General features: G+C 34.2%; 3 protein-coding genes across 4 annotated transcripts in view; all 3 read left to right on the forward strand.

Annotated features, from left to right (window-relative positions):
• The first annotated feature begins 275 nt into the window (after positions 1-275).
• LOC142339123 (putative dolichyl pyrophosphate Man9GlcNAc2 alpha-1,3-glucosyltransferase) lies at positions 276-2161 on the forward strand. Its single transcript, XM_075388866.1, has one exon. It carries the CDS (start codon positions 326-328, stop codon positions 1766-1768), a length of 1443 nt encoding a protein of 480 aa, XP_075244981.1. The 5' UTR covers positions 276-325; the 3' UTR covers positions 1769-2161.
• A 1300-nt stretch (positions 2162-3461) lies between these two features.
• On the forward strand, positions 3462-5577 carry LOC142339124 (chromobox protein homolog 5-like). Its single transcript, XM_075388867.1, has 2 exons — positions 3462-3800; positions 3977-5577. The coding sequence occupies exons 1-2, from the start codon at positions 3496-3498 to the stop codon at positions 4302-4304; spliced, it is 633 nt and encodes a 210-aa protein (XP_075244982.1). The 5' UTR covers positions 3462-3495; the 3' UTR covers positions 4305-5577.
• A 1098-nt stretch (positions 5578-6675) lies between these two features.
• Positions 6676-26184, forward strand: part of LOC142339125 (islet cell autoantigen 1-like) — a 46138-nt gene continuing 26629 nt past the window's right edge. For both annotated transcript variants that reach the window (XM_075388869.1, XM_075388870.1), the window contains exons 1-5: positions 6676-6837; positions 20867-21050; positions 21288-21360; positions 21743-21920; positions 25763-25907. In XM_075388869.1, the coding sequence (XP_075244984.1) occupies positions 6827-6837; positions 20867-21050; positions 21288-21360; positions 21743-21920; positions 25763-25907 (591 nt within the window). In that variant the 5' untranslated portion in view covers positions 6676-6826. The remainder of the gene's footprint in view (positions 6838-20866; positions 21051-21287; positions 21361-21742; positions 21921-25762; positions 25908-26184) is intronic.

Genomic DNA, 26184 nt, shown 5'->3' on the forward strand with positions numbered 1-26184 from the left:
ACTGTCAACACTGCAGAGAGACCTGGACTAATTTTCTAAAACTGTTTTGATCGGGAGAAATCCCTTTGTACAGAAAATCCCCAACAACAACAATGAATACGAGGCTGTAAGAGCTGAACTCTTAATTCTGGTAATCTGTTGCGGAAAGACCGTTGATTGAAAGCCAATGTTTCGTTTTTAATGAATTTTCTGAGTTCTCTGTCTTTGTGACACTATAACTGATATGCAGCCGGTCTATAATTGGTTTTAATTTAGCTCTAAGTGATGTGCAGTGGATTGATCGACCCTCCCGTTGTTAAAAAGTAATATTTTTCAGGTTTTCGCGATGTCTCCAGGAATGAATGAAGTGTCAATAGTATTAGTTGCACTCTTAGTTTCTTGGATATTGTCAACTTCTTCCTACTCAGGGTTCAGGAAACCACCTATGCACGGTGATTATGAAGCACAGAGACATTGGATGGAACTTGCTATAAATCTACCTATCTCTGAACTTTACGAGCCTGGTCCTGACAATAATCTGTCTTATTGGGGCCTGGATTACCCGCCTGTCACTGTTTATCATAGTTACATCAATGGAAAATTCGCTCAATTGGTTAACGAAAAGTGGGTGGAATTGAATGTGTCTCACGGAGTAGAGGACTATGGCCATAAATTTTTCATGAGATTGTCAGTCGTCATTGGTTTTTGCTGTGTTTACGTCACTGCATGTCTTTTGCTCACTTCCAAGATGAAAACCAGAAATTTAGCTTTGGCTTTATTGATGTTCAATCCAGGTTTGCTTTTAATAGATAACGCTCATTTTCAGTATAATTCTATAAGCCTTGGATTTTTCATAGTTTGTGTGAACTTTTTAATTACAAATCAATTAGTTCTTGGATCAGTATTCTTTTGTCTGGCCTTGAACTACAAGCAGATGGAACTTTACCATGCTTTGCCAATCTTCTGTTACTTGTTATCCATTTGCTGTGAATGTAGCATTAGTAACTTTTGTCTGAAAATCAGCAAAATTGGATTGACAGTTATTTTTTCATTTGCCATCATCTGGTTGCCGTTCATGCAAAATACCGAATCGGTGTTACAAGTTGTAAGTAGACTGTTTCCATTGAATCGAGGACTATTTGAAGATAAAGTTGCCAATATTTGGTGCACATTGAATAACGTTGCAAAAATTCGCCTTTTATTCGATCAATCACAGCTAGCTGTACTGAGTGCCTCGCTTACGTTATTAGCAAGCTTGCCCTCGTGCATTTTGGTTTTCAAGCAGAGGAATATTAAAAACTTTTTCACGAGCTTGACTTCAACTGCACTATCTTTTTTCCTATTTTCATATCAAGTTCATGAGAAGTCGATTCTCCTTTTTAGCATTCCTTTGACATTGCTTGTTGAATATACGAATTGTCACCTAGTTATCCATTACTTAACTGTTTGCTCATTGAGTATGAGCCATTTGTATTTCAAAGACGAGTTTCTGTTGTCGGCGACCTCATACAATTTGTTATTTTCAATTTTCCTGCACTTCATTTGTTCCGACAACTCAAAACGAGGAACAACAGATTATAAATCTTTGATAATTGTGTCATGGTCAGGATTTCTAGCGATTATTTTATTGATGGTCTTTGGCCCCATTCCGAAGAAATTGCCTGACATATATATAGTACTATTGTGTGCTTATTCTTTTGTACATTTCTTTGTGTTTTATTTAGCAACCTTATTAATGACATGGCATCAATTTTGCTCCAATGTCATGCCGAAAGTGAAACGATCATAGCGGATAACGATTGAAGTCTTCAAGTTTTAAAGTCTTAAAATAATAATGAATAAATATTGAACAGGGTATATGGGAATGAGAAACTGAACTATCCTGGCAGCGTATCATTTGAAGTAGATGGATTTTGTATATGAATTTAATCAGGATGAAGCTGATCATTGATTAAATCCGGACGCGCTGAAATCTGCGAGGTTGCTGAATTTGAAAATCTCACCACATAGTGTTTTGATAGCAGAAACCATTAGAAAGGCCCTTCGTCAGAGCCTAAAGTTACAACTTACAGCATCATATATAAACGTCAATCGTTGGGTACTGTGTAATGTTTTTGTAGTTTTCGAAAACATGAAATAGTCATGTACAATTGTTTTTGAATTTTAATGAATTGTAAAATGATATCATTATTTAAAAGCCTTTATTGGTTTAAAAAAACCATCCTTCTTTTAATGACAAGTTTCCTTCTTTCAACGATAAAAATAGAAAAGAAGTGACAGAGGATGACCTGATTTTGGAACTAACTGAAGACATGAGTCTAGTGCTGAGAACGCAGTTTCTATGCAAAAATAAGTCTTTGCGAAAATCAGTCACAGGGTCGTGAGGAACAATGAAAATCAGGCATTGAGAAAAAAGAGCATCGTTCTGATTAAATGCGCTTTTTTCCAAACAATACAATTTTGATTTAATCAAGGAAGTTGGAATTACCCTCAGATATGGTTGGAACTTTGTGAAAATACCATCAACCTGTGCATTTGGAAACATTTACTGTTGCTCATAATCTACGTTGTCTAAATGGTGGCTATACTCACATCAGGCAAAATGTCATGCAAGAATCGTTTGCCAAGCTACTCAGTGAAGTACTTAAGGAAGTGAAGCGGGGGCTTAAAAATTTTTTTATGGGGAAACTTTTACAAAATAGAACCGCAACCAATGACGATACTGGCTTAAAAGTGCTGCCCTGAAAACTTGCTGGATGTACGCAAAATGCGAAGAAAGAGTAATTGAAGTCGAGAAAGCCACTTTCTGTAAACTTATCTTCTCATGATTTGGAGGAGCTGTTGCTTCAAAAGCCATACAGAGATTGGCATCCAAAATCAGCAGAAAAAATATGTTTATTCTGACTTGGTCACTCTCTCCATTAGGAAAAAGTAACTGCATACTCGAAGCTCCATACACAGCTTCCGCGGCGCACAATTATTGGAACCATAATAGAAGGGCGGTTGTTGTAAATACTTATCAATTCATTCAAATCTCGATTGAAAATCCCCTCTTGTATAACTTTTTTCATTCCTCTTAAGTTATCTTGGGTTATTTTGTAAATGGTGCTCTGTATTGTTTGCCTACTGTCAGAAATTATACATATTTATAAGAGTTGACTTCTCGCCTCGAGTTAACTGACTACCATATTAGGGGATGGGCTTTCTTTAATTGATTTTTTTTCTATAGAATACCATGTCAACCTTAACAAAATAGTGGGTCTAGCATATAGTTTCTAATTATTCGCTCATGTGACACTAACTTAGGTGCAGGTATTTGGTTTCACTGCAGATGTTATTTTTGTAGCGCTTGAATTTGTCATTTTTCCTCCGTCAACTTTCAACCGTCTACTTAATCTTGGCGTTTCTCAGACTCAAAGTTAGCGCAAGTTTACCTGATACTGAAGTAGCGTTGTTTAAACATCAATCTCGTGGAGTAAAACTATCATTAATGATAGGGTATTTTCCAGGTCAGATATGAATGAGCAGCCTAGTACTATTGAAGGTATAACACATCCTGAAGGAGAAACATCAAAGCCCCTCCCACCACCACCTCAGGAGCCTGAAATATTAGAAGTGGAGAAGATTCTAGACAAAATCAAGTATGACGACGGGCGAGTGTTCTACTTACTGCGATGGAAAGGATTCGATTCCAATGAAGACACATGGGAACCTCCGTCAAACTTAGACTGTCCCGATTTGATCGCGGAGTTTGAACGGAAGTATAGAGAAATGAACGTCTTAAGATCGCCAAAGAAACCAATCATCAAATCATCCAAAAAGTGAGAAAATTTTTGAATCCTCATTTGCAATGTAGGTTTTTGAGTAATTTTTTTTCTGTGCATTGTTTTGTAATGCAATGCAGTGCCGCTACATTTAAGCAGAAATTTGGACGTTGACATCATATTTTGTTGCAGAATTCAAGTGTTATTTGTATTAAAGAAAAAGACGTTTTTAGATCTAAGAAAATCAACAGCTCATCTCAATCAAAACAAGCTAATCGATCAAACTACATTCCTGAGCCGTCAGAAACCCGTGTTGACGACGATGACACGGATTCAAGTGACGAAACTTATGGATTCGACAGAGGTTTGGAACCGGAACAGATTCTTGGTGCCACTGATGACGGTGGAAGACTCAAGTTTCTTATCAAATGGAAGAATTTTAAGAAGCGCGACATTGTGCTAGCTGAAGAAGCCAACATTAAATGCCCACAATTAGTGATAGCTTACTACGAGAAGAAGTTGACTTGGAAGTCGCGAAGACCTCCTCATACTGGGGTTTAGAAGGAAACGATTCCGCCGCATTGAATCAACCGAAAGTTGCTAATCAACCGATAATGGGCATTGCAGTCAATAATGGTCACTTTTAATTTAATTTGTAGAACTACGTTATCCGTTCAATTTTCATACGTTTACATTATTTTTGATCCACCTTCGTGGGTCTTTTTCTGTTTTAAAAAGGAGGGCTACACGTTATATCGGGAACTGTTCCATCTACAGATGAGATATGACGTTCTTTTTATAGCTACGAAGCTGTAAACTGAGCGTAGCTCTATTGTGCTGATCATGGTTTTTGTTTTGTTGTCTCACGCTATTTTGCGTTAACATTTCACGCCGCAAACTTCAAAAGAGCAATTTGTTAATCTTTTGATGCCGCTATTTCGCTGCTACTTTGAATTGGGTGACGTCATTTCTTAAACTATTTGGTGGTTAGTTTTAAGCTGAACTGTATGATAAGTTTTTTTGGTCATAACTGACTTACTCTCTAAATGACTTCTATCTTTATTAAGGTCACTTGAGATCACGCTAACCCCTTTCAAGGTCAATATAGGAGTCCTATCTGAAGATTAATGTTAATGACAAAGCATGGCGATCATAATAAAAACGTTTTAGTCCTTGGAAAGGTTGGCAACTGCATCAACTCAATTCTGTATCTGTTGCTATCTACATTCTACGTCACGAAATTCTGTTTCGCAGCTATTTCAGCAATCTGATGTCTATGGACGATATTTTATATATGTGCTAACGCTACAGATATCAGCGTAATGATAGAGCTGATAGCATTTGGTTTTTCGGAGGAATTAAAAGGTGAAGTTCCGTCGATCATTTTGTTCCGTCCCCTTATAATTGCAAGAAACGACTGAATTTCGAAAAGATAAGTTATGAGATTCTTTTTTTTCCGTGAAACTATTTGATTTGTACTACACTTCGATCTCTTTTGTGGCTACAATTCTACTCTTATGAGTTGTCCTTCGGTGCTTCCTTCTACCCAATTTTCGCCTACTGTCCATTTCACAAACGTGCTTGCCTTTTTCACCGATAGTATTTTTGCTACGAATAATATATTCAACACTTTTCATTTCTGAATATAATGGTCAGAGCTGTGCTAAAGATACATTCATCTAAAGGTTGGAGCGGTTTTTAATTTGTCCAATACGCCTATGAACTTCCGGGAGATGTGATTGAAAACGCTTAGCATTACTTCTACAAAGACATTTTGGAACTGTTTCCTCTTCCCTCCAAGCAAAAGCTCACTCAAGAAAATTAATTTTAAAAAACAAATAAATAAACCTGATCAATTAGGTTGTTGCTTTTCAATAATTTTGAAAATGTTCTATTGACAAAATGAAGGAAACAGTTTTGCTCTTTTTAAAGCAATGAGGTACGTTCAGTTCGCCTCAAGTTACTCTTTGAGTTGAACAGAACTCAACATTTGTCGCTGTAGATATTCCTTTTGATTGATTTTGAGATCTTATGTTAGTCTAGATACTTCTGTTCATTGTGTTTTACAATTAATTGCTTAGTTTCGAATTAAATTATTGCTTCCATTTTTGTCGAGTTGAAGGTGTGATCAGTGAATGGTGTTCTGAAAATTTTAATGAGCTGAGATACTCTTCTCGCTGCGTAAAAAAATACTGGGTTTTATTTTGGTACTGGTGTTTTGGTGTTAACCCAAACTTAAGCGAGTAGAACATGACTTACTCACTCTCAAAATGATTTTTCCTCACTCTCTAATCTACTTGCTTACTCTAATTGAGGAGGCAAAGTCGAAAATGTTGTTTTTGTATTTTTGTATTAGTTAAATTTGATGATTGAAGGTCAAATGATGATGCCTTTATTCGTTGTGTTTTTTGAGACTACAGGTCTACCAAGCTTTAAACATTCGACAAATTATGGTGAAGAATGCATTCGTCTCGCAGACGTTACTGCATGACTTGTATTGAAATTTCATACTAATTTCAGCGCAATTCTAATAAAATCAGCTTCTTAGTAAGCAAGGGAAAAATTACATTGCCTTCAAAGTTTAATTTCTCGGAGAAATCTGACTGCCTCGGAATGCTGTTTTATGGCTGTGTTGTTTGACTCGACTTAATGGCCTGGCTTTCAGAGTTCTCGAATTTAGTTGCTTGTTTTTTCGGTTGATCTTATTCCTCGATAAGTCAGTTATATATTTTTTTAATGTTCTAGATAAAGACACTAAAAGCTTTGCAGCTTTCATTATTTCATTGCGAAACCAAAAAATTTCAATTGTCAAGTCACTAGAGTGTTCCTGAGTCCTTATCGTCTCTCTGACGTCTGTGACAGAGGAGATAAATTTAGATATCTGTGAATGCAGTTGTGGTCAAATAGATGTCAACTATTGATATGACTTGAGTTAGAAGAATTTGAATGAACTTGAATTTCAGGTTGCAATGCTACTAGCTGCAACTGTTTAATTACAGGGCATTTCTGGTTGTTCACATATCGCATCAGACGAGGGTGATAAAGAGTAAACAGTTAGAGTACGACTATTGGCAATATCAAAAATGGAGGACGAGTAAGTTGCTATTCCCGCTCCTAATATGGCTTAATTTAATTCACATAATTGTTCTTGAAACTTATAAGATAAGTAGCGATTTTCTAAAAGCATAAATTTTGTCAAACAGGAAATTTCTTTAAAAAAAATAATGGAAGCAATTGGAAATATAAATTACTAAAACTATTTGCTTCGTATTTTGCATGTTCTCATTTTTGTAAATTGACATGTTAATAGGCTTGTAAATTGAAGTGCCTCGGTATACGATCATATCATGCATAATTATCGTGTGAAAAATTGCTCTCAAACGGAGCTGTTTCAATGTTAATAAACAGGAAGGTATAATAAAAGATTTCCTAAAATTTTTGGAATTCTGTGTGAACTTGCTATCGCTATGCAGAAATAAGATATTTAACTGGCGTTTGTTTGATGCAATATTGGAAATGCAAAAAGTTTTTCAACTACCACTTTCTATTATTAGGTTTACCTCAAAAACAAACTGGCTGTCGTTTGGGAGCAATCTGTACTATAGTATTCCGTAACTTTTGTCAAGAGAATTTGTCAAGTGATATGGTTGAAGCTGCCAACCATTTAAATAAAGTTGCTGGCATCACTTAGTACCAATATTTTAGGGGAAAGAAAAGAAGGTATGGATAGCATCTTGCTTCGTACAATTTAAAGTCTCTATGAAGCTTGGCAACTGACGCGCTTTTTCAGGGCGAAGAAATGCTTAAAGTGATTCAATCTTCTTTTCAATTGAGAGTTTAAGCATGATTCAGTGTTTGATGGACGACAAAAACTTCTCTAATTTTAATTTGGATCTATGTTGATATTAAATTTGATAATTTTGTTATGATAGCTGAGCGAAGCTGTATTGCGGTCATCTTGGTGGATTTTGTAACCAGACAAACAGGAGTTCTGAAGATGACTTGGTTACTGAACAATTTCTTGTAATTTTTCAGTTATCTTCAAGTTTTGCGATTCAATCTTGGGGGCACGGGAGACCCAAGCACAAGCTTTGACGCACATCAACTTTTTCATGTTTAAAAGGAAGGTAAACTTGAGTGGAAAATTGATGACTGATTAATTGCTCTCGTAGAGAAGCAATTATTGTAAACGTGCGTGTCTTTTTTATGCAAAATTTTCGCTTGACCGTTTTGACTTTTCGAGTGACTTTTACGCCCTTGACTTTTTGCGTTTCCGCGTGATCTAAAATTCTCTCTCACAATTTCAAGCAGCTAAACTCAATTGGCGGCAATTTAATTCTAAAAGTCAACTGCAAAGTGCGCCCACTCTGGTGCTATTTTTCACTTTAAATCTTAATAGTGGTGTATGTTGTTAACCTCTAATGTGGTTATCGTAAGCCCACTATTGAAATTCTTAGTCCCATTTAGGCTCCCCCTCCCTTCCCCCTCCCGATTGAAGCAGGTGCAATTGATTAGAGCTCCCACTAGTCGTTTGAGAGCAATTCTTCCGACGTTTAGTCGGTGTTGTTTTTGTTTCAGGTGTAATTTATTTATTAATGAAATATGTCATGGTAGAACTGAGATTTGCAAAATATTTCGGTAGATGTTTGGAGAGGAAACTGCAAATAGGTTTTCAATAGCTGAGCGAAGCTATCACTGACCTTCTCTAGTTACAATTCAAATAAATTGATGTGTATTGGTCAGCTGTTTTTCATTCGAAGATGAGTACTGTGATCTCGAACGAAGTTTGAAGCAATTATTGTAAACGTGCGTCTTTTTTATGGACAATTTTTGCTTTCCCGTTCTAAAATATTCTTTCGATTTCTTCTCTTGTGACTTTTTTTACGCTTGACTTACTGATTTTTTGCTTGACCTTCAGTGGTGTTACTGAGAAATTAGGTCTGCATTGCAAAAACTGAATGCGATTTTAAGCTAGGCGATAAGGCATGATAGCCGACTGGTAAGTGCTTTAGTCTGGGAAACAGGATGTCCCGGGTTTGAATCCTGGTAAGATTTTTGAACCCATAAAGGAATTTTTCTGTGCTACTGCCCCATCTGCCTGTCGTTCGAGAGCATCTTGTCGGTCGTTAGTCTTTTTTTAATCGGTGAATCATTTTTTAGATTACGTGTTTTAGAGTAAGTCAATTACCGCCCGTAAAAATGTGTTTAGTTCCTTCTGTTGAACAAAAGTCAAAATCAGGGAGAGAATTTAGAGCAGTTTTCTGTTCATGCATCATTCTGAAAGAGCGAGAAAAGAGCGTAGGTGTAAACAAATTTTGTGCTAAGCAAGCGATATTGTTTGATCACGTGCGTTTTTTAAGGTTGAATTAACTTTTCAGCAAACGGTTTTTTTAATCAATTTTCTAACCTAGTAATAGTCCGTTTAGAATAGTTTTTGAATATTTCATGCTAGTGTTATTCTTTTAGAGGTAATTGTGAGCTCTTTGCCTTTTTATCCCATTGGATGCTTTTTAGGCAGTTTTTGAAATTTCTTGAATTCTTTTGTGAATTGTGGAGTTTTTATTGAACTTGTTTGTTCTAGTGGCTTGATGGTCTTTCGGTTTGATTGACATATTTTGCGATTAGTTTGCTCAAGAAAATAGAGTATTTTGAATAAATTTTTGGCTCATAGGTTTTTCTTATCTTCTGGTTTTAAGCATCTTCCAATAATTCCTTTCCTTCAATATTTGATCGAGAGCTTTTCATCAGGTTAAACTGCCGAAATGTGACACCTGAAGTTTATACTGAGAATCTTTACAGAAATAAAGACACATCTGTAATTTATTAAAGTTTTTTAATTTTGTCACTGAAAGGAATTGGATCACCATTTTTTTAGACAGAAATTAATTTCTGTATAAAAAATTATTTTCTGTCTTCGTACTTTTTACGTTCCTCGGTTTGCAAGTTCCTTTGCCGGTATTTGTCCCTGCCAAATGATTAGTGCAATAAAGAAGGAGTTCATTGAGTGGTTGATGCAATATGAAATCTGAATGGATCTTTTCGATTAAAAGTTGAATTGATCTTTTTGATTAATCAAGTTGATTGATTGAACAAGTGAAATCCATTTACAATACGTGCACGCGCATTACCGTTTACTGTATAATGATTCTGGAATTACCGCATAATTTGAAAGTTTTAATTTGATGAACTCGCTTGGTTGGTTTTTGATTTGATCTAAAGAACCTGTTCTTTGAACGAATTTGAATTTACTTTGTTATCGATTCTGATTGTTGCATTGTATGGCGGTACAAAAATTTTATTACCACCAGCTATCTTTATTGACATATAGCATTACTTCTTTTTACCATTACTTTTGTCACTTTGATCATCTTGTCGGTCGTTAGTCTTTTTTTAATCGGTGAATCATTTTTTAGATTACCTGTTTTAGAGTAAGTCAAATACCGACCGTAAAAATGTGTTTAGTTCCTTCTGTTGAACAAAAGTCAAAATCAGGGAGAGAATTTAGAGCAGTTTTCTGTTCATGCATCATTCTGAAAGAGCGAGAAAAGAGCGTAGGTGTAAACAAATTTTGTGCTAAGCAAGCGATATTGTTTGATCACGTGCGTTTTTTAAGGTTGAATTAACTTTTCAGCAAACTTTTTTTTTATCAATTTTCTAAACTAGTAATAGTCCGTTTAGAATAGTTTTTGAATATTTGATGCTAGTGTTATTCTTTTAGAGGTAATTGTGAGCTTTTTGCCTTTTTATCCCATTGGATGCTTTTTAGGCAGTTTTTGAAATTTCTTGAATTCTTTTGTGAATTGTGGAGTTTTTTATTGAACTTGTTTGTTCTAGTGGCTTGATGGTCTTTCGGTTTGATTGACATATTTTGCGATTAGTTTGCTCAAGAAAATAGAGTATTTTGAATAAATTTTTGGCTCATTCATAGGTTTTTCTTATCTTCTGGTTTTAAGCATCTTCCAATAATTCCTTTCCTTCAATATTTGATCGAGAGCTTTTCATCAGGTTAAACTGCCGAAATGTGACACCTGAAGTTTATACTGGGAATCTTTACAGAAATAAAGACACATCTGTAATTTATTAAAGTTTTTTAATTTTGTCACTGAAAGGAATTGGATTACCATTTTTTTAGACAGAAAATAATTTTTGTATAAAAAATTATTTTCTGTCTTCGTACGTTTTACGTTCCTCGGTTAGCAAGTTCCTTTGCCGGTATTTGTCGTTGCCAAATGATTAGTGCAATAAAGAAGGAGTTCATTGAGTGGTTGATGCAATATGAAATCTGAATGGATCTTTTCGATTAAAAAATGAATTGATCTTTTTGATTAATCAAGTTGATTGATTGAACAAGTGAAATCCATTTACAATTCGTGCACGCGTATTACCGTTTACTGTATAATGATTCTGGAATTACCGCATAATTTGAAAGTTTTAATTTGATGAACTCGCTTGGTTGGTTTTTGATTTGATCTAAAGAACCTGTTTTTTGAACGAATTGGACTTGTTACTTTATTACCGATTCTGATTGTCGCATTATATGGAGGTGCAAAAATTTAATTACCACCAGCTATCTTTATTGACATATAGCATTACACCTGTTTACCAATAATTCTGTCACAGTGATCATCTTGTCGGTCGTTAGTTTTTTTTTAATCTGTGAATCATATTTTTAGATTACGTGTTTTAGAAAAAGTTAAATACCGACCGTGAAAATGTGTTTAGTTCCTTCTGTTGAACAAAGGTCAAAATCAGAGAGAGTGGGAATTTAGAGCAGTTTTCTGTTCGTGCATCATTCTCAAAGAGCAAGGAAAGAGCGTAGGTGTAAACAAGTTTTGTGCTAAGCAAGCGATATTGTTTGATCACGTGCGTTTTTTAAGGTTGAATTACAACTTTTCAGCAAACGGTTTTTTAATCAATTTTCTAACCTAGTAATAGTCCGTTTGGATTAATTTTTGAATATTTGATGCTAATGTTTTTCTTTTAGAGGCAATTGCGAGCTTTTGCCATTTTATCCCATTGGATGCTTTTTAGGCAGTTTTTGCAATTTCCTGCAATTTTTTTGTGAATTGGAGTTTTTTATTGAACTTGTTTGCTCTAGTGGCTTGATAGTCTGTCGGTTTGATTGACATATTTTGTGATTAGTTTGTTCAAGAACATACAGTATTTTGAGTAAATTCTTGGCTCATATTCAAAGGTTTTTTCTTATCTTCTGGTTTTAAGCGTCCACCAATAATTCTTTTTCTTCATTATTTGATCGAGAGCTTTTCATCATGTTAAACTGCCGAATTGTGACACCTGAAGGTTATACTAAGAATTTTTAGGGAAATAAAGACACATCTGTAATTTATTAAAGTTTTTTGGGAGGTTTTAGTTTTTTAATATGTCACTGAAAGGAATTGGATTACCATTTTGTAGACAGAAGATAATTTTTGTATAAAAATTATTTTCTGTCTTCGTACTTTTTACATTCCTCGGTTTGCAGGTTCCTTTGCCGGTAGTTGTCTTTGCCAAATGATTAGTTTATTAAAGAAGGAGTTCATTGAGTAGTTGATGCAATATGAAATCTGAATTTATCTTTTCGATTAAAAGTTGAATGGATCTTTTTGATTAATCAAGTTGATTGATTGAACAGGTGAAATCCATTTACAATACGTACATGCGCATTACCGTTTACTGTATAATGATTCTGGAATTACCGCATAATTTGAAAGTTTTAATTTGATGAACTCGCTTGGTTGGTTTTTGATTTGATCTAAAGAACCTTTTTTTTGAACGAATTGGACTTGTTACTTTATTACCGATTCTGATTGTCGCATTATATGGAGGTGCAAAAATTTAATTACCACCAGCTATCTTTATTGACATATAGCATTACACCTGTTTACCAATACTTCTGTCACAGTGATCATCTTGTCGGTCGTTAGTCTTTTTTTAATCTGTGAATCATATTTTTAGATTACGTGTTTTAGAAAAAGTCAAATACCGACCGTGAAAATGTGTTTAGTTCCTTCTGTTGAACAAAGGTCAAAATCAGAGAGAGGGAATTTAGAGCAGTTTTCTGTTCATGCATCATTCTCAAAGATTAAGGAAAGAGCTTAGGTGTAAACAAGTTTTGTGCTAAGCAAGCGATATTGTTTGATCACGTGCGTTTTTTAAGGTTGAATTACAACTTTTCAGCAAACGGTTTTTTAATCAATTTTCTAACCTAGTAATAGTCCGTTTGGATTAATTTTTGAATATTTGATGCTAATGTTTTTCTTTTAAGAGGCAATTGCGAGCTTTTGCCATTTTATCCCATTGGATGCTTTTTAGGCAGTTTTTGAAATTTCCTGCAATTTTTTTGTGAATTGGAGTTTTTTTTGAACTTGTTTGCTCTAGTGGCTTGATAGTCTGTCGGTTTGATTGACATATTTTGTGATTAGTTTGTTCAAGAACATACAGTATTTTGAGTAAATTCTTGGCTCATATTCAAAGGTTTTTTCTTATCTTCTGGTTTTAAGCGTCTTCCAATAATTCTTTTTCTTCATTATTTGATCGAGAGCTTTTCATCATGTTAAACTGCCGAATTGTGACACCTGAAGGTTATACTGAGAATTTTTAGGGAAATAAAGACACATCTGTAATTTATTAAAGTTTTTAAGGAATTGTATTACCATTTTGTAGACAGAAAATAATTTTTGTATAAAAATTATTTTCTGTCTTCGTACTTTTTACATTCCTCGGTTTGCAGGTTCCTTTGCCGGTAGTTGTCTTCGCCAAATGATTAGTTTATTAAAGAAGGAGTTCATTGAGTAGTTGATGCAATATGAAATCTGAATTTATCTTTTCGATTAAAAGTTGAATGGATCTTTTTGATTAATCAAGTTGATTGATTGAACAGGTGAAATCCATTTACAATACGTACATGCGCATTACCGTTTACTGTATAATGATTCTGGAATTACCGCATAATTTGAAAGTTTAAAATTGATGAACTCGCTTTGTTGGTTTTTGATTTGATCTAAAGAACCTGTTTTTTGAACGAATTGGACTTGTTACTTTATTATCGATTCTGATTGTCGCATTATATGGAGGCGCAAAAGTTTAATTGCCACCAGCTATGTTTATTGACATATAGCATTACACCTTTTTAGCATTACTTTTGTCACTTCGATCATCTTGTCGGTCGTTAGTCTTTTTTAATCGGTGAATCATATTTTTAGATTACGTGTTTTAGAGGAAGTCAAATGCCCACCGTGAAAATGTGTCTAGTTCCTTCTGTTGAACAAAAGTCAAAATCAGAGAGAGAATTTAGAGAAGTTTTCTGTTCACGCATCATTCTGAAAAAGCGAGAAAAGAGCGTAGATGTAAACAAGTTTTGTGCTAAGCAAGCGATATTGTTTGATCACGTGCGTTTTTTAAGGTTGAATTACAACTTTTCAGCAAACGGTTTTTTAATCAATTTTCTAACCTAGTAATAGTCCGTTTGGATTAATTTTTGAATATTTGATGCTAATGTTTTTCTTTTAAGAGGCAATTGCGAGCTTTTGCCATTTTATCCCATTGGATGCTTTTTAGGCAGTTTTTGAAATTTCCTGCAATTTTTTTGTGAATTGGAGTTTTTTTTGAACTTGTTTGCTCTAGTGGCTTGATAGTCTGTCGGTTTGATTGACATATTTTGTGATTAGTTTGTTCAAGAACATACAGTATTTTGAGTAAATTCTTGGCTCATATTCAAAGGTTTTTTCTTATCTTCTGGTTTTAAGCGTCTTCCAATAATTCTTTTTCTTCATTATTTGATCGAGAGCTTTTCATCATGTTAAACTGCCGAATTGTGACACCTGAAGGTTATACTGAGAATTTTTAGGGAAATAAAGACACATCTGTAATTTATTAAAGTTTTTAAGGAATTGTATTACCATTTTGTAGACAGAAAATAATTTTTGTATAAAAATTATTTTCTGTCTTCGTACTTTTTACATTCCTCGGTTTGCAGGTTCCTTTGCCGGTAGTTGTCTTCGCCAAATGATTAGTTTATTAAAGAAGGAGTTCATTGAGTAGTTGATGCAATATGAAATCTGAATTTATCTTTTCGATTAAAAGTTGAATGGATCTTTTTGATTAATCAAGTTGATTGATTGAACAGGTGAAATCCATTTACAATACGTACATGCGCATTACCGTTTACTGTATAATGATTCTGGAATTACCGCATAATTTGAAAGTTTAAAATTGATGAACTCGCTTTGTTGGTTTTTGATTTGATCTAAAGAACCTGTTTTTTGAACGAATTGGACTTGTTACTTTATTATCGATTCTGATTGTCGCATTATATGGAGGCGCAAAAGTTTAATTGCCACCAGCTATGTTTATTGACATATAGCATTACACCTTTTTAGCATTACTTTTGTCACTTCGATCATCTTGTCGGTCGTTAGTCTTTTTTAATCGGTGAATCATATTTTTAGATTACGTGTTTTAGAGGAAGTCAAATGCCCACCGTGAAAATGTGTCTAGTTCCTTCTGTTGAACAAAAGTCAAAATCAGAGAGAGAATTTAGAGAAGTTTTCTGTTCACGCATCATTCTGAAAAAGCGAGAAAAGAGCGTAGATGTAAACAAGTTTTGTGCTAAGCAAGCGATATTGTTTGATCACGTGCGTTTTTTATTGTTGAATTACAACTTTTCAGCAAACGGTTTTTTAATCAATTTTCTAACCTAGTAATAGTCCGTTTGGATTAATTTTTGAATATTTGATGCTAATGTTTTTCTTTTAGAGGCAATTGCGAGCTTTTGCCATTTTATCCCATTGGATGCTTTTAGGCAGTTTTTGAAATTTCTTGCATTTATTTTGTGAATTGTGGAGTTTTTTATTGAACTTGTTTGCTCTAGTGGCTTGATAGTCTGTTGGTTTGATTGACATATTTTGTGATTAGTTTGTTCAAGAAAATACAGTATTTTGAGTAAATTCTTGGCTCATATTCAAAGGTTTTTTTATCTTCTGGTTTTAAGCGTCTTCCAATAATTCTTTTTCTTCATTATTTGATCGAGAGCTTTTCATCAGGTTAAACTGCCGAATTGTGACACCTGAAGGTTATACTGAGAATTTTTAGGGAAATAAAGACACATCTGTAATTTATTAAAGTTTTTTGGGAGGTTTTAGTTTTTTAATATGTCACTGAAAGGAATTGGATTACCATTTTGTAGACAGAAAATAATTTTTGTATTAAAATTATTTTCTGTCTTCGTACTTTTTACATTCCTCGGTTTGCAGGTTCCTTTGCCGGTAGTTGTTTTCGCCAAATGATTAGTTTATTAAAGAAGGAGTTCATTGAGTAGTTGATGCAATATAAAAGCTGAATGGATCTTTTCGATTAAAAATTGAATGGATCTTTTTGATAAATCAAGTTGATTGATTGAACAAGTGAAATCCATTTAAAATACGTGCGCGCGTATTACCGTTTACTGTATAATGATTCTGGAATTACCGCTTAATTTGAAAGTTTTAAATTGATGAACTCGCTTTGTTGGTTTTTGATTTGATCTAAGGAACCTGTTCTTTGAACGAATTTGCATTTACTTTGTTATCGATTCTGATTGTTGCATTGTATGGAGGTGCAAAAATTTTACCACCAGCTATCTTTATTGACATATAGCACTACATCTTTTTACCATTACTTTTGTCACTTTGATCATCTTGTCGGTTGTTAGTCTTTTTTAATCGGTGAGTCATATTTTTAGATTACGTGTTTTAGAGGAAGTCAAATACCGACCGTGAAAATGTGTGTAGTTCCTTCTGTTGAACAAAAGTCAAAATCAGAGAGAGAATTTAGAGAAGTTTTCTGTTCACGCATCATTCTGAAAGAGCGAGAAAAGAGCGTAGATGTAAACAAGTTTTGTGCTGAGCAAGCGATATTGTTTGATCACGTGCGTTTTTTAAAGTTGAATTATAACTTTTCAGCAAAAGGTTTTTTATCAATTTTCTAACCTAGTAATAGCCCGTTTGGAATAATTTTTGAATATTTGATGCTCATGTTATTCTTTTAGAGGCAATTGCGAGCTTTCGCCATTTTATCCCATTGGATGCTTTCTAGATAGTTTTTGAAGTTTCTTGCATTTTTTTGTGAATTTGGGAGTTTTTTATTGAACTTTTTTGTTCTAGTGGCTTGATGGTCGTTCGGTTTAATTGACATATTTTGCGACTAGTTTGTGCAAGGAAATAGAGTATTTTGAGTAATTTTATGGCTCATATTCAAAGGTTTTTATCTTCTGGTTTTAAACGTCTTCCAATAATTCTTTTTCTTCATTTTTTGATCGAGAGCTTTTCATCAGGTTAAACTGCCGAAAAGTGACACCTGAAGGTTATACTGAGAATTTTTACTGAAATAAAGACACATCTAATTTGTTAAAGTTTTTTGGGAGGTTTTAGTTTTTAAATATGTCACTGAAAGGAATTGGATTACCATTTTGTAGACAGACAATAATTTTTGTATAAAAATTATTTTCTGTCTTCGTACTTTTTACATTTCTTGGTTTGCAGGTTCCTTTGCCGGTAGTTTTCTTTGCCAAATGATTAGTGTATTAAAGAAGGAGTTCATTGAGTAGTTGATGCAATATGAAATCTGAATGGATCTTTTCGATTAAAAGTTGAATGGATCTTTTTGATTAATCAAGTTGATTGATTGAAAAAGTGAAATCCATTCACAATACGTACACGCGCATTACCGTTTACTGTATAATGATTCTGGAGTTACCGCATAATTTGAAAGTTTTAAATTGATGAACTCGCTTTGTTGGTTTTTGATTTGATCTAAAGAACCTGTTTTTTGAACGAATTGGACTTGTTACTTTATTACCGATTCTGATTGTCGCATTATATGGAGGCGCAAAAATTTCAATTCCACCAGCTATGTTTATTGATATATAGCTTTTTACCTTTTTACCATTACTTTTGTCACTTTAATCATCTTGTCGGTCGTTAGTCTTTTTTTAATCGGTGAATCATATTTTTAGATTACGTGTTTTAGAGGAAGTCAAATACCGACCGTGAAAATGTGTCCAGTTCCTTCTGTTGAACAAAAGTCAAAATCAGAGAGAGAATTTAGAGAAGGTTTCTTTTCACGCATCATTCTGAAAGAGCGAGAAAAGAGCGTAGATGTAAACAAGTTTTGTGCTATGCGGGCGATATTGTTTGATCACGTGCGTTTTTTAAGATTGAATTATACCTGTTCAGCAAACGGTTTTTTATCAATTTTCTAACCTAATAATAGCCCGTTTGCAATAATTTTTGAATATTTGATGCTCATGTTATTCTTTTAGAGGCAATTGCGAGCTTTTGCCATATTATCCCATTTGATGCTTTCTAGGCAGTTTTTGAAATTTCTTGCATTTATTTTGTGAATTGGGGAGTTTTTTATTGAAATTGTTTGTTTTAGTGGCTTGATGGTCGTTCGGTTTGATTGACATATTTTGCGACTAGTTTATGCAAGGAAATAGAGTATTTTGAATATTTTTATGGCTCATATTCAAAGGTTTTTTTATCTTCTGGTTTTAAACGTCTTCCAATAATTTCTTCATTTTCTTCATTTTTTGATCGAGAGCTTTTCATCAGGTTAAACTGCCGAAAAGTGACACCTGAAGGTTTTACTGAGAATTTTTACCCAAATAAAGACACATCTGTAATTTATTAAAGTTTTTTGGGAGGTTTTAGTTTTTAAATATGTCACTGAAAGGAATTGTATTACCATTTTGTAGACAGAAAATAATTTTTGTATTAAAATTATTTTCTGTCTTCGTACTTTTACATTCCTCGGTTTGCAGGTTCCTTTGCCGGTAGTTTTCTTTGCCAAATGATTAGTGTATTAAAGAAGGAGTTCATTGAGCAGTTGATGCAATATGAAATCTGAATTTATCTTTTCTATTAAAAGTTGAATGGATCTTTTTGATTAATCAAGTTGATTGATTGAACAGGTGAAATCCATTTATAATACGTACATGCGCATTACCGTTTACTGTATAATGATTCTGGAATTACCGCATAATTTGAAAGTTTAAATTTGATGAACTCGCTTTGTTGGTTTTTGATTTGATCTAAAGAACCTGTTTTTTGAACGAATTGGAGTTGTTACTTTATTACCGATTCTGATTGTCGCATTATATGGAGGCGCAAAAATTTTATTACCACCAGCTATCTTTATTGACATATAGCATTACACCTTTTTACCAATACTTCTGTCACAGTGATCATCTTGTCGGTCGTTAGTCTTTTTTTAATCTGTGAATCATATTTTTAGATTACGTGTTTTAGAAAAAGTCAAATACCGACCGTGAAAATGTGTTTAGTTCCTTCTGTTGAACAAAGGTCAAAATCAGAGAGAGGGAATTTAGAGCAGTTTTCTGTTCATGCATCATTCTCAAAGAGCAAGGGAAGAGCGTTGATGTAAACAAGTTTTGTGCTGAGCAAGCGATATCGTTTGATCACGTGCGTTTTTTGAGGTTGAATTATAACTTTTCAGCGAAAGGTTTTTTATCGATTTTCTAACCTAGTAATAGCCCGTTTGGAATAAATTTTGAATATTTGATGCTCATTTTATTCTTTTAGAGGCAATTGCGAGCTTTTGCCATTATATCCCATTGGATGCTTTTTAGGCAGTTTTTTGAAATTTGCATTTATTTTGTGAATTGGGGAGTTTTTTTATTGAACTTGTTTGTTCTAGTGGCTTGATGGTCGTTCGGTTTGATTGACATATTTTGCTACTAGTTTGTGCAAGGAAATAGAGTATTTTGAGTAATTTTATGGCTCATATTCAAAGGTTTTTTATCTTCTGGTTTTAAACGTCTTCCAATAATTCTTTTTCTTCATTTTTTGATCGAGAGCTTTTCATCAGGTTAAACTGCCGAAAAGTGACACCTGAAGGTTTTACTGAGAATTTTTACCCAAATAAAGACACATCTGTAATTTATTAAAGTTTTTTTGGAGGTTTTAGTTAAATATGTCACTGAAAGGAATTGTATTACCATTTTGTAGACAGAAAATAATTTTTGTATAAAAATTATTTTCTGTCTTCGTACTTTTACATTCCTCGGTTTGCAGGTTCCTTTGCCGGTAGTTTTCTTTGCCAAATGATTAGTGTATTAAAGAAGGAGTTCATTGAGTAGTTGATGCAATATGAAATCTGAATTTATCTTTTCGATTAAAAGTTGAATTGATCTTTTTGATTAATCAAGTTGATTGATTGAACAGGTGAAATCCATTTGCAATACGTACATGCGCATTATCGTTTACTGTATAATGATTCTGGAATTACCGCATAATTTGAAAGTTTAAAATTGATGAACTCGCTTTGTTGGTTTTTGATTTGATCTAAAGAACCTGTTTTTTGAACGAATTGGACTTGTTACTTTATTACCGATTCTGATTGTCGCATTATATGGAGGTGCAGAATTATTATTACCACCAGCCATGTTTATTGACATATAGCATTACACCTTTTTACCATCTTTTGTCACTTTGATCATTGTGTTGGTACTATACAAGACAGTTGGAAGTCTCGGCCATAAATGTTGTAGTTATGAACTTTTTCTGTCGTTTTTTGTCTGTCGTTTTTTGGAAAGCTTTCATGTTTAACTTTGTAAATTTTATGCAACAGTTTGCCGTCTGAGTTCTATTTGTTGAAAAAAGGCAAGTTTTGCGGATGAGATAGGTCGGAGCAGTATTTGCAAAGGCCTAGTTTTTTTGTTTGACTTTCAAAATATTTGAATTTTTCCTCAGCAGTCCGAGTGGTTTGCGCGAGAGTTATTTGACCGTTAATGTTGCTTCTGAGAGACTGATATTCAAAATCAGGAATAAGCACATCAATATGAGCGAAAGAACTATTAATAATAAATCGTTTGAAATACTTGCGTAAGATCTATTATTTTTAGAAATTTTGTCTTCCGAAGGTATCTACTATTTTGCCTACCTTTTGTCTCTTCCCCTTTTCAATGAGGGGCTTTAGATCGGGCGGGTTTAAATTGTGCTACTGCACATCACTGTTTCTCGCAGTTGATAACAAGGTGAGTACGGAATATCTGTTGTCTAAAAAGATGTACATTTATCCGTGAGTCTTTTGATACTTTAATCTGACTAGAAATGGGAGTATTGTAGGTACGACGATCCCTACCTGCGTGAGTCTTACAAGCACTACACGCAAGAGTTGCTCCATGACCAGAGTATGACTAGCCAACTGACCAACAAGTACTGGACTGCCAAGTCATTTGTGAAAAAGTTGAAGAAAAAAGAGGATCAAAGTGTGGTAGCTGCAGACTCAGACTTAGATGCAAAACTTGAGGTAAATTAGTTCCTGTTAATTCAAAGTTACCAATTTCGTATTTTATGGTGGCGGGATGGCGGATTTTTTTTTCTATGTGCGTTGCTATAGTTGCTCACTTCATTCTGCTCAATCTCTACTTTGTGTTTGTACTGAGGCTGCTATAGTTGGGAACTTTTCCTCTCTTAAATTTCTGAAAAGGCTAAACTATGACGTCAGTTATATTGAATTAAAGTTATGACCTTTGGTTGTTTGCAGTTCTACAAGTCGATCCAGGAGACGACGCAGAAGCTGGTGTTCTGCATTGAGAGATATCAGGATGCAATAATGGGTTAGTTATTCACCATTCACTCTTAAGTTCTAAGAACTAAAGTTGGTCTTAAATCGTTCAAGAGTTTTGCGATTCTAACTGAATTATGATGGGCATAGACGTGATTTAAGTTTAATATCCGTTCTTTTATTACCAAGTGACAGTAGAAAATGCCAGTCTATGCCTTCTGTGGATCATAACAATGAACGTAGAACTTTGATATGCCCTCCAATAATGCAAGAAAAACTGCTTTGATTTTTTTGTTTTGATTTGATGTGTGCTAATCAAATCAAATCAAAACATCAAATCTATTTTAAAAAATCGAAGGTTTTGTTGATTTTTTTTGCTTTGATTTTCCTTGATGCCACTTATTGTCTTGTTTAATTGCAGTTCTGTTTTTTAGCGCTCTCCCAAGAGGAGAACAAGTTGGGTCGATTCCTGAAGGAGCAGTCTCAGGTAGACAAGAGTCCCGCCGGCAAGATGATGAATGCCATTGGGAAGCAGCTCAGCCAGACTAGCCAGCAGAGACTCTCCTGTAGGGTGCCACTTGTTAGGCTCTACGGTGATCTAGACACCTTCAGGTTAGCTGTATGCTTACTTACAATTGATTAAACACATATACATCTGCCTATTGATTCGATATTTCGTCTTGGCAATGTACTTTTTGATATCTCGTTTGGACGTGATATAAACTTGCTCAACGATTTTTTGTTCCGACTCTCTTGAGGGGGGAGGAACTATATACTCAAATGGGTTTTTTTTGTTCCGTGAATTTTCGCCGCTCGATATATTCATCGTAGAGAGTTGAGACTGGTATCATTTGAAAGCTCGTCCAGCGTAGAATATGGAATTAAAAAGATTTTTTTAATTTTCGTTTACTACGGGGAGTTATCGAGGTTTAAACTTCTGAGAAAAGAAGAGTGAATTCACGTTGTTTTTTAATAGCCGCACAGCGATAGCTGGGGCTATTATTGGCCTTCTCTTGGTTTTTTTTATTTCGTCGTCATGATTTTTGTTACGACCATATGACGTCACAGCCACTTTTTGTTCATTCGTTCATGCAATTTCAACTGAATTGCATGTGTGACGTCATTTTTCGCTCTTAGTGGAGCGAGTTTTTTTGTTCATGCGCGTGATTAAATTTTTGGTCACACTTGACTTACCTCACTCTCAAAAATGACTTCCTCACTTTTAAATTGACTTTTATTTGCTTTAATTCAAAGAGATAAGGTCAAATTGGTGTGTTTGTCACTCTAAATTAAGGCTAATTGAGATCAGCTAGTAGAGGCTGCAATAAGTTATACAGATTTTTAATCGAAATATAACAGATCAGCCTTCAATGAAACGACGGGTTTTTTGGTCTGTCTTTTTTACTGTTTTTTTAGGCTGCCGATCTACGAATCTATTGCGGCTATTTTCTGGCAATCTGCCAGCTATGTTATTCACATTTTCCGGAATTTTTGCCTAACTTTTCGTCAATGTTGCTAAGATTTGTTATAATTTTTAAGAGTAGTGTCGTTGATTTTATTTTTGAAGACAAACAAGCATTGTTGATTGTTTTGATTTAATTTTTTTGTTCAAAAAATCTGGATAAACATTTCAAAATTTTGCCTTTTTCATCAATAACAGCACGAAATAAGCTACTTTAGTCCACTTTGATTAAATTTGCCGACAGTACACCCCCAAACAACACTCATGCAATCTTTTTAGACTCAGAGGGGGATATTTCTACTTCAGAGTCCGCTGAGAGTGCACTGTAGTTAAAACTTTGCCGTTTTTTGCTAACTTTACTCGTTGATTATCAAAAATGCAGAATTTTTTTTGAGTTTTCAAATAACAAATTATCTATATCTACAACATTCGAAAAATCAATTGTTCCTAACGGACAATAAGTATTAGCAGGGCTAATTTTGGGCCATTCTTGGACTGTTACAATCCAAAAAAATCGGGTTGTAATCAGTGGGTCTTTTTTTTTAAAAAAAAGACTTTTTTTAATAATAAAAGAACAGAACATATCAAATCAAAGCTCACGAGTGATAGGTCCAACCCATTCGCTTGCTAAGCAGCTCCAAGCTAATTCATTTAGTTTTTTAATTGAAAGTTTATGGTCGTTTCTTTTTTTAAAAATAATTGACTTTTCAATAAATAATGGCTTAATTAACTTCTCCTCTATTTTCTTAATTTGTTCAACTTCCAGCTTAGTGTCAGCAAAGAAAGACTGCTTCTTCTTTCTACTGATTTAACATTTTTTTCTCGGTGTCAGTGTTAAGCCTGAAGTTATTGTTTTCTGGCTTTGATACTACAACATTTCAGATTTTTGTTTGTTTTGATATTTGCCAGTTTTTCACGTTTTCTAATTTTGTCACATTATCACATTATGGACAGTTCTCATGTCACCTTATTAGAATTTCGAATAAGGCACAATTGAATATATTAAAATCCTGAAAGATATACATCATCGTTTTAACGGCCTCGACGCCTCTTTCTTGAAGAAATCAATTGATTTTTTTAATTTTGTCTCTAACTGTCATTTATACTTTGTCGTTTCGAACGTATGAAATTTCCTGTATAGTGATAGCTTTCATTGGCTTTTCATGGAAGAATAGAAGAACCGATATTCTGATATTAGTAGATAGCTGATGGCTTTCATGACTTTGAAAACAATCGTTTTCCAAAATTAAAAAAAAAACTTTTTAACTTCGCAATTTTGTTCTTTTTGTGTTTCTTTTTGTTACCTAATCTTGTTCGTTAATTACAGGTCAAATATGACATTATGGGTGTCAAGGGAATAAAAGGGATTGGTGTCCCAAAATCTTTTATTTAAAGAATTTGTTATGACCTTACTGGCTTCGACACCGGTTTTTCACAAAAAAAAAGTAAATTAGTTTGATTTTTGTCATATTTGACGTTCTTTTTGTAGATGCACGAAATATTCTGGATAATTACAGGTCTCGAGGGCCTCCTTTTTATGAATAAACGACCCTATTTAAATAGCTTTTTTTGTAATTAATGCCTTTCATGGCATTGAATGTAATTTTGTTTCGAAAAAAAAAATTAAAAGAATTACATACTTTAGCACTTCGCTTTTTTGTCTACTTGTTACCTAGTCTTGCTAATGAATGGCCACGTACTACATTATAGCTGTTTGAAGAAGGTGCAATCAAATATATTTTGAGTGCCAAAATTTGGCTTGACGGTTTTGACAGCGTTTTCTGGCAAGTTTCAATTGAAATTTTGTTTGTTCTTTGTTCTTTCTAGCAGCTTTAAAAAATGACTAAGGACAGGTCCTAATGCCCTTCTAGAGAAGCAGTGGTAATCGTAAATATGTTGTAATAATAATTTATTCCTAATGGTATTTATTACTTTGAAGTTAACTGTTTCAAAAAATAAGTTAATTTCTTTACTTTACTGTTTTTGTTCTTTTTTGTATAATTGTTACCAAACCTTTTTATGGACTGGTCGCATATGTTTTCTGGTGATTTATAAGTTACTTTTGTTTAGTTTTAGTTTTATCTGACGGTATGTTGACTTTGTTGTTAAATTTAGTTTTTACGAGGGACTTAAATTTTTTGATGTAATTAATGTTTGTTGTTGTTGTTGTTTGATTTTGCTGTTCGTCTTGACTCGCTTTCTTAATGTTGACATATTACAGCAATCTAATGCATCAATTTTTACTCCACTAAGTTATTTGCTTTGGAGGCCATCTTATCGTTCATACAGAATTTTTTGAAAAAGACTTGGGCTTTTTTGGGATTCGCAAAAAATAATTTTTGGGTTTTTCTATCTGTTCCTCATTTGGTAGACAATTATGCCAAAATTGTGGATGGGCGGGGTCGGAACCTTATGTGCCATCGCACATTACCGAGCCGCCTTGTAATTTTTATGAACAGTAGAGATGTCAACCGTGAAAATGGAAATGCGAATGTAAAACAGCGCAATTCATTGCAGACAGCTCGTGAGAAATCCTGTCCATTTTTTACATTGCGATTTCTCCGAGACTACTAATAAAATGGTGACCAGACAATAGATCTAAAACAGAAGATAGATCTAAAGGATAATAGATCAAAAACAGAAAATTGGGACAATAGATCGGAAATTAATCTCTATTCTCATTAATGCATAAATTAAGCGTAAATTTAACGCATCTGGGCATGCCTCGAGATCCATGGCCATGACTTCGCGCCCGTGGGACTTGATATGAATCTATCACAGCCAAACAAAATATGGCGACCGAACATGTTATGCGCTGTATAACAAGTGAGCGCTTAAATCTAATTGGCCAATACGCAACTTGAATAATTTGATTTTTGATGTCTTGTTACAGTTCCGCTTTCAATCTATTATCCTAGCTTCTGTAAAATTACTTTTAAAATTATGTGCATTCAAAATACGTGGTAGATGACAAAGTTGGTTGTTTTGTTAGGAACAGGGCAATTTCGGACACAAACCTGAACGTGCAGAAGATGGAGGCACTCAGAACCGAATACCGCGGAACCCTCATGTGGATGAAGGATATTTCTCAAGAGCTCAACCCAGACGCATACAGACAGCTCGAAAAGTTCAGGAAGGTCAGTGTTTTAGCCAGGACCGGACGGGTGTTCAAAACAAGTTTTTATATTCGAACACGCTGTTTGGTATAGTTTTGTTTTTAATCGGAGCTCGAGTACGAAGCATTGAAGTGGTGTAATTAAATGGCAAATCTTTTAAAGCTTGTGCTGAAGGAATATTGACAGTTAGGGAACTGTAGTCGTCGTCTCGTCATGTTACATGATCATTTTGTTGAAGCATTTTTTTGTTACTGAAAAATAACATGTATGTCAAATCGACTGACAGGTAGTTTTTGAA

The sequence above is a fragment of the Convolutriloba macropyga genome, chromosome 5 (assembly GCF_964194025.1).
Source record: "Convolutriloba macropyga chromosome 5, txConMacr16.3, whole genome shotgun sequence".
Lineage (NCBI taxonomy): Eukaryota > Metazoa > Xenacoelomorpha > Acoela > Convolutidae > Convolutriloba > Convolutriloba macropyga.

What these genes read in the sequence shown, in the direction of transcription:
- LOC142339123 (XM_075388866.1), top strand. Translation starts at nt 326, where the DNA reads ATGTCTCCAGGAATGAATGAAGTGTCAATAGTATTAGTTGCACTCTTA.
- LOC142339124 (XM_075388867.1), top strand. Translation starts at nt 3,496, where the DNA reads ATGAATGAGCAGCCTAGTACTATTGAAGGTATAACACATCCTGAAGGA. An exon ending in ATCATCAAATCATCCAAAAA is followed by an intron (nt 3,801 to 3,976) that starts GTGAGAAAATTT and finishes AGACGTTTTTAG; the next exon opens with ATCTAAGAAAATCAACAGCT.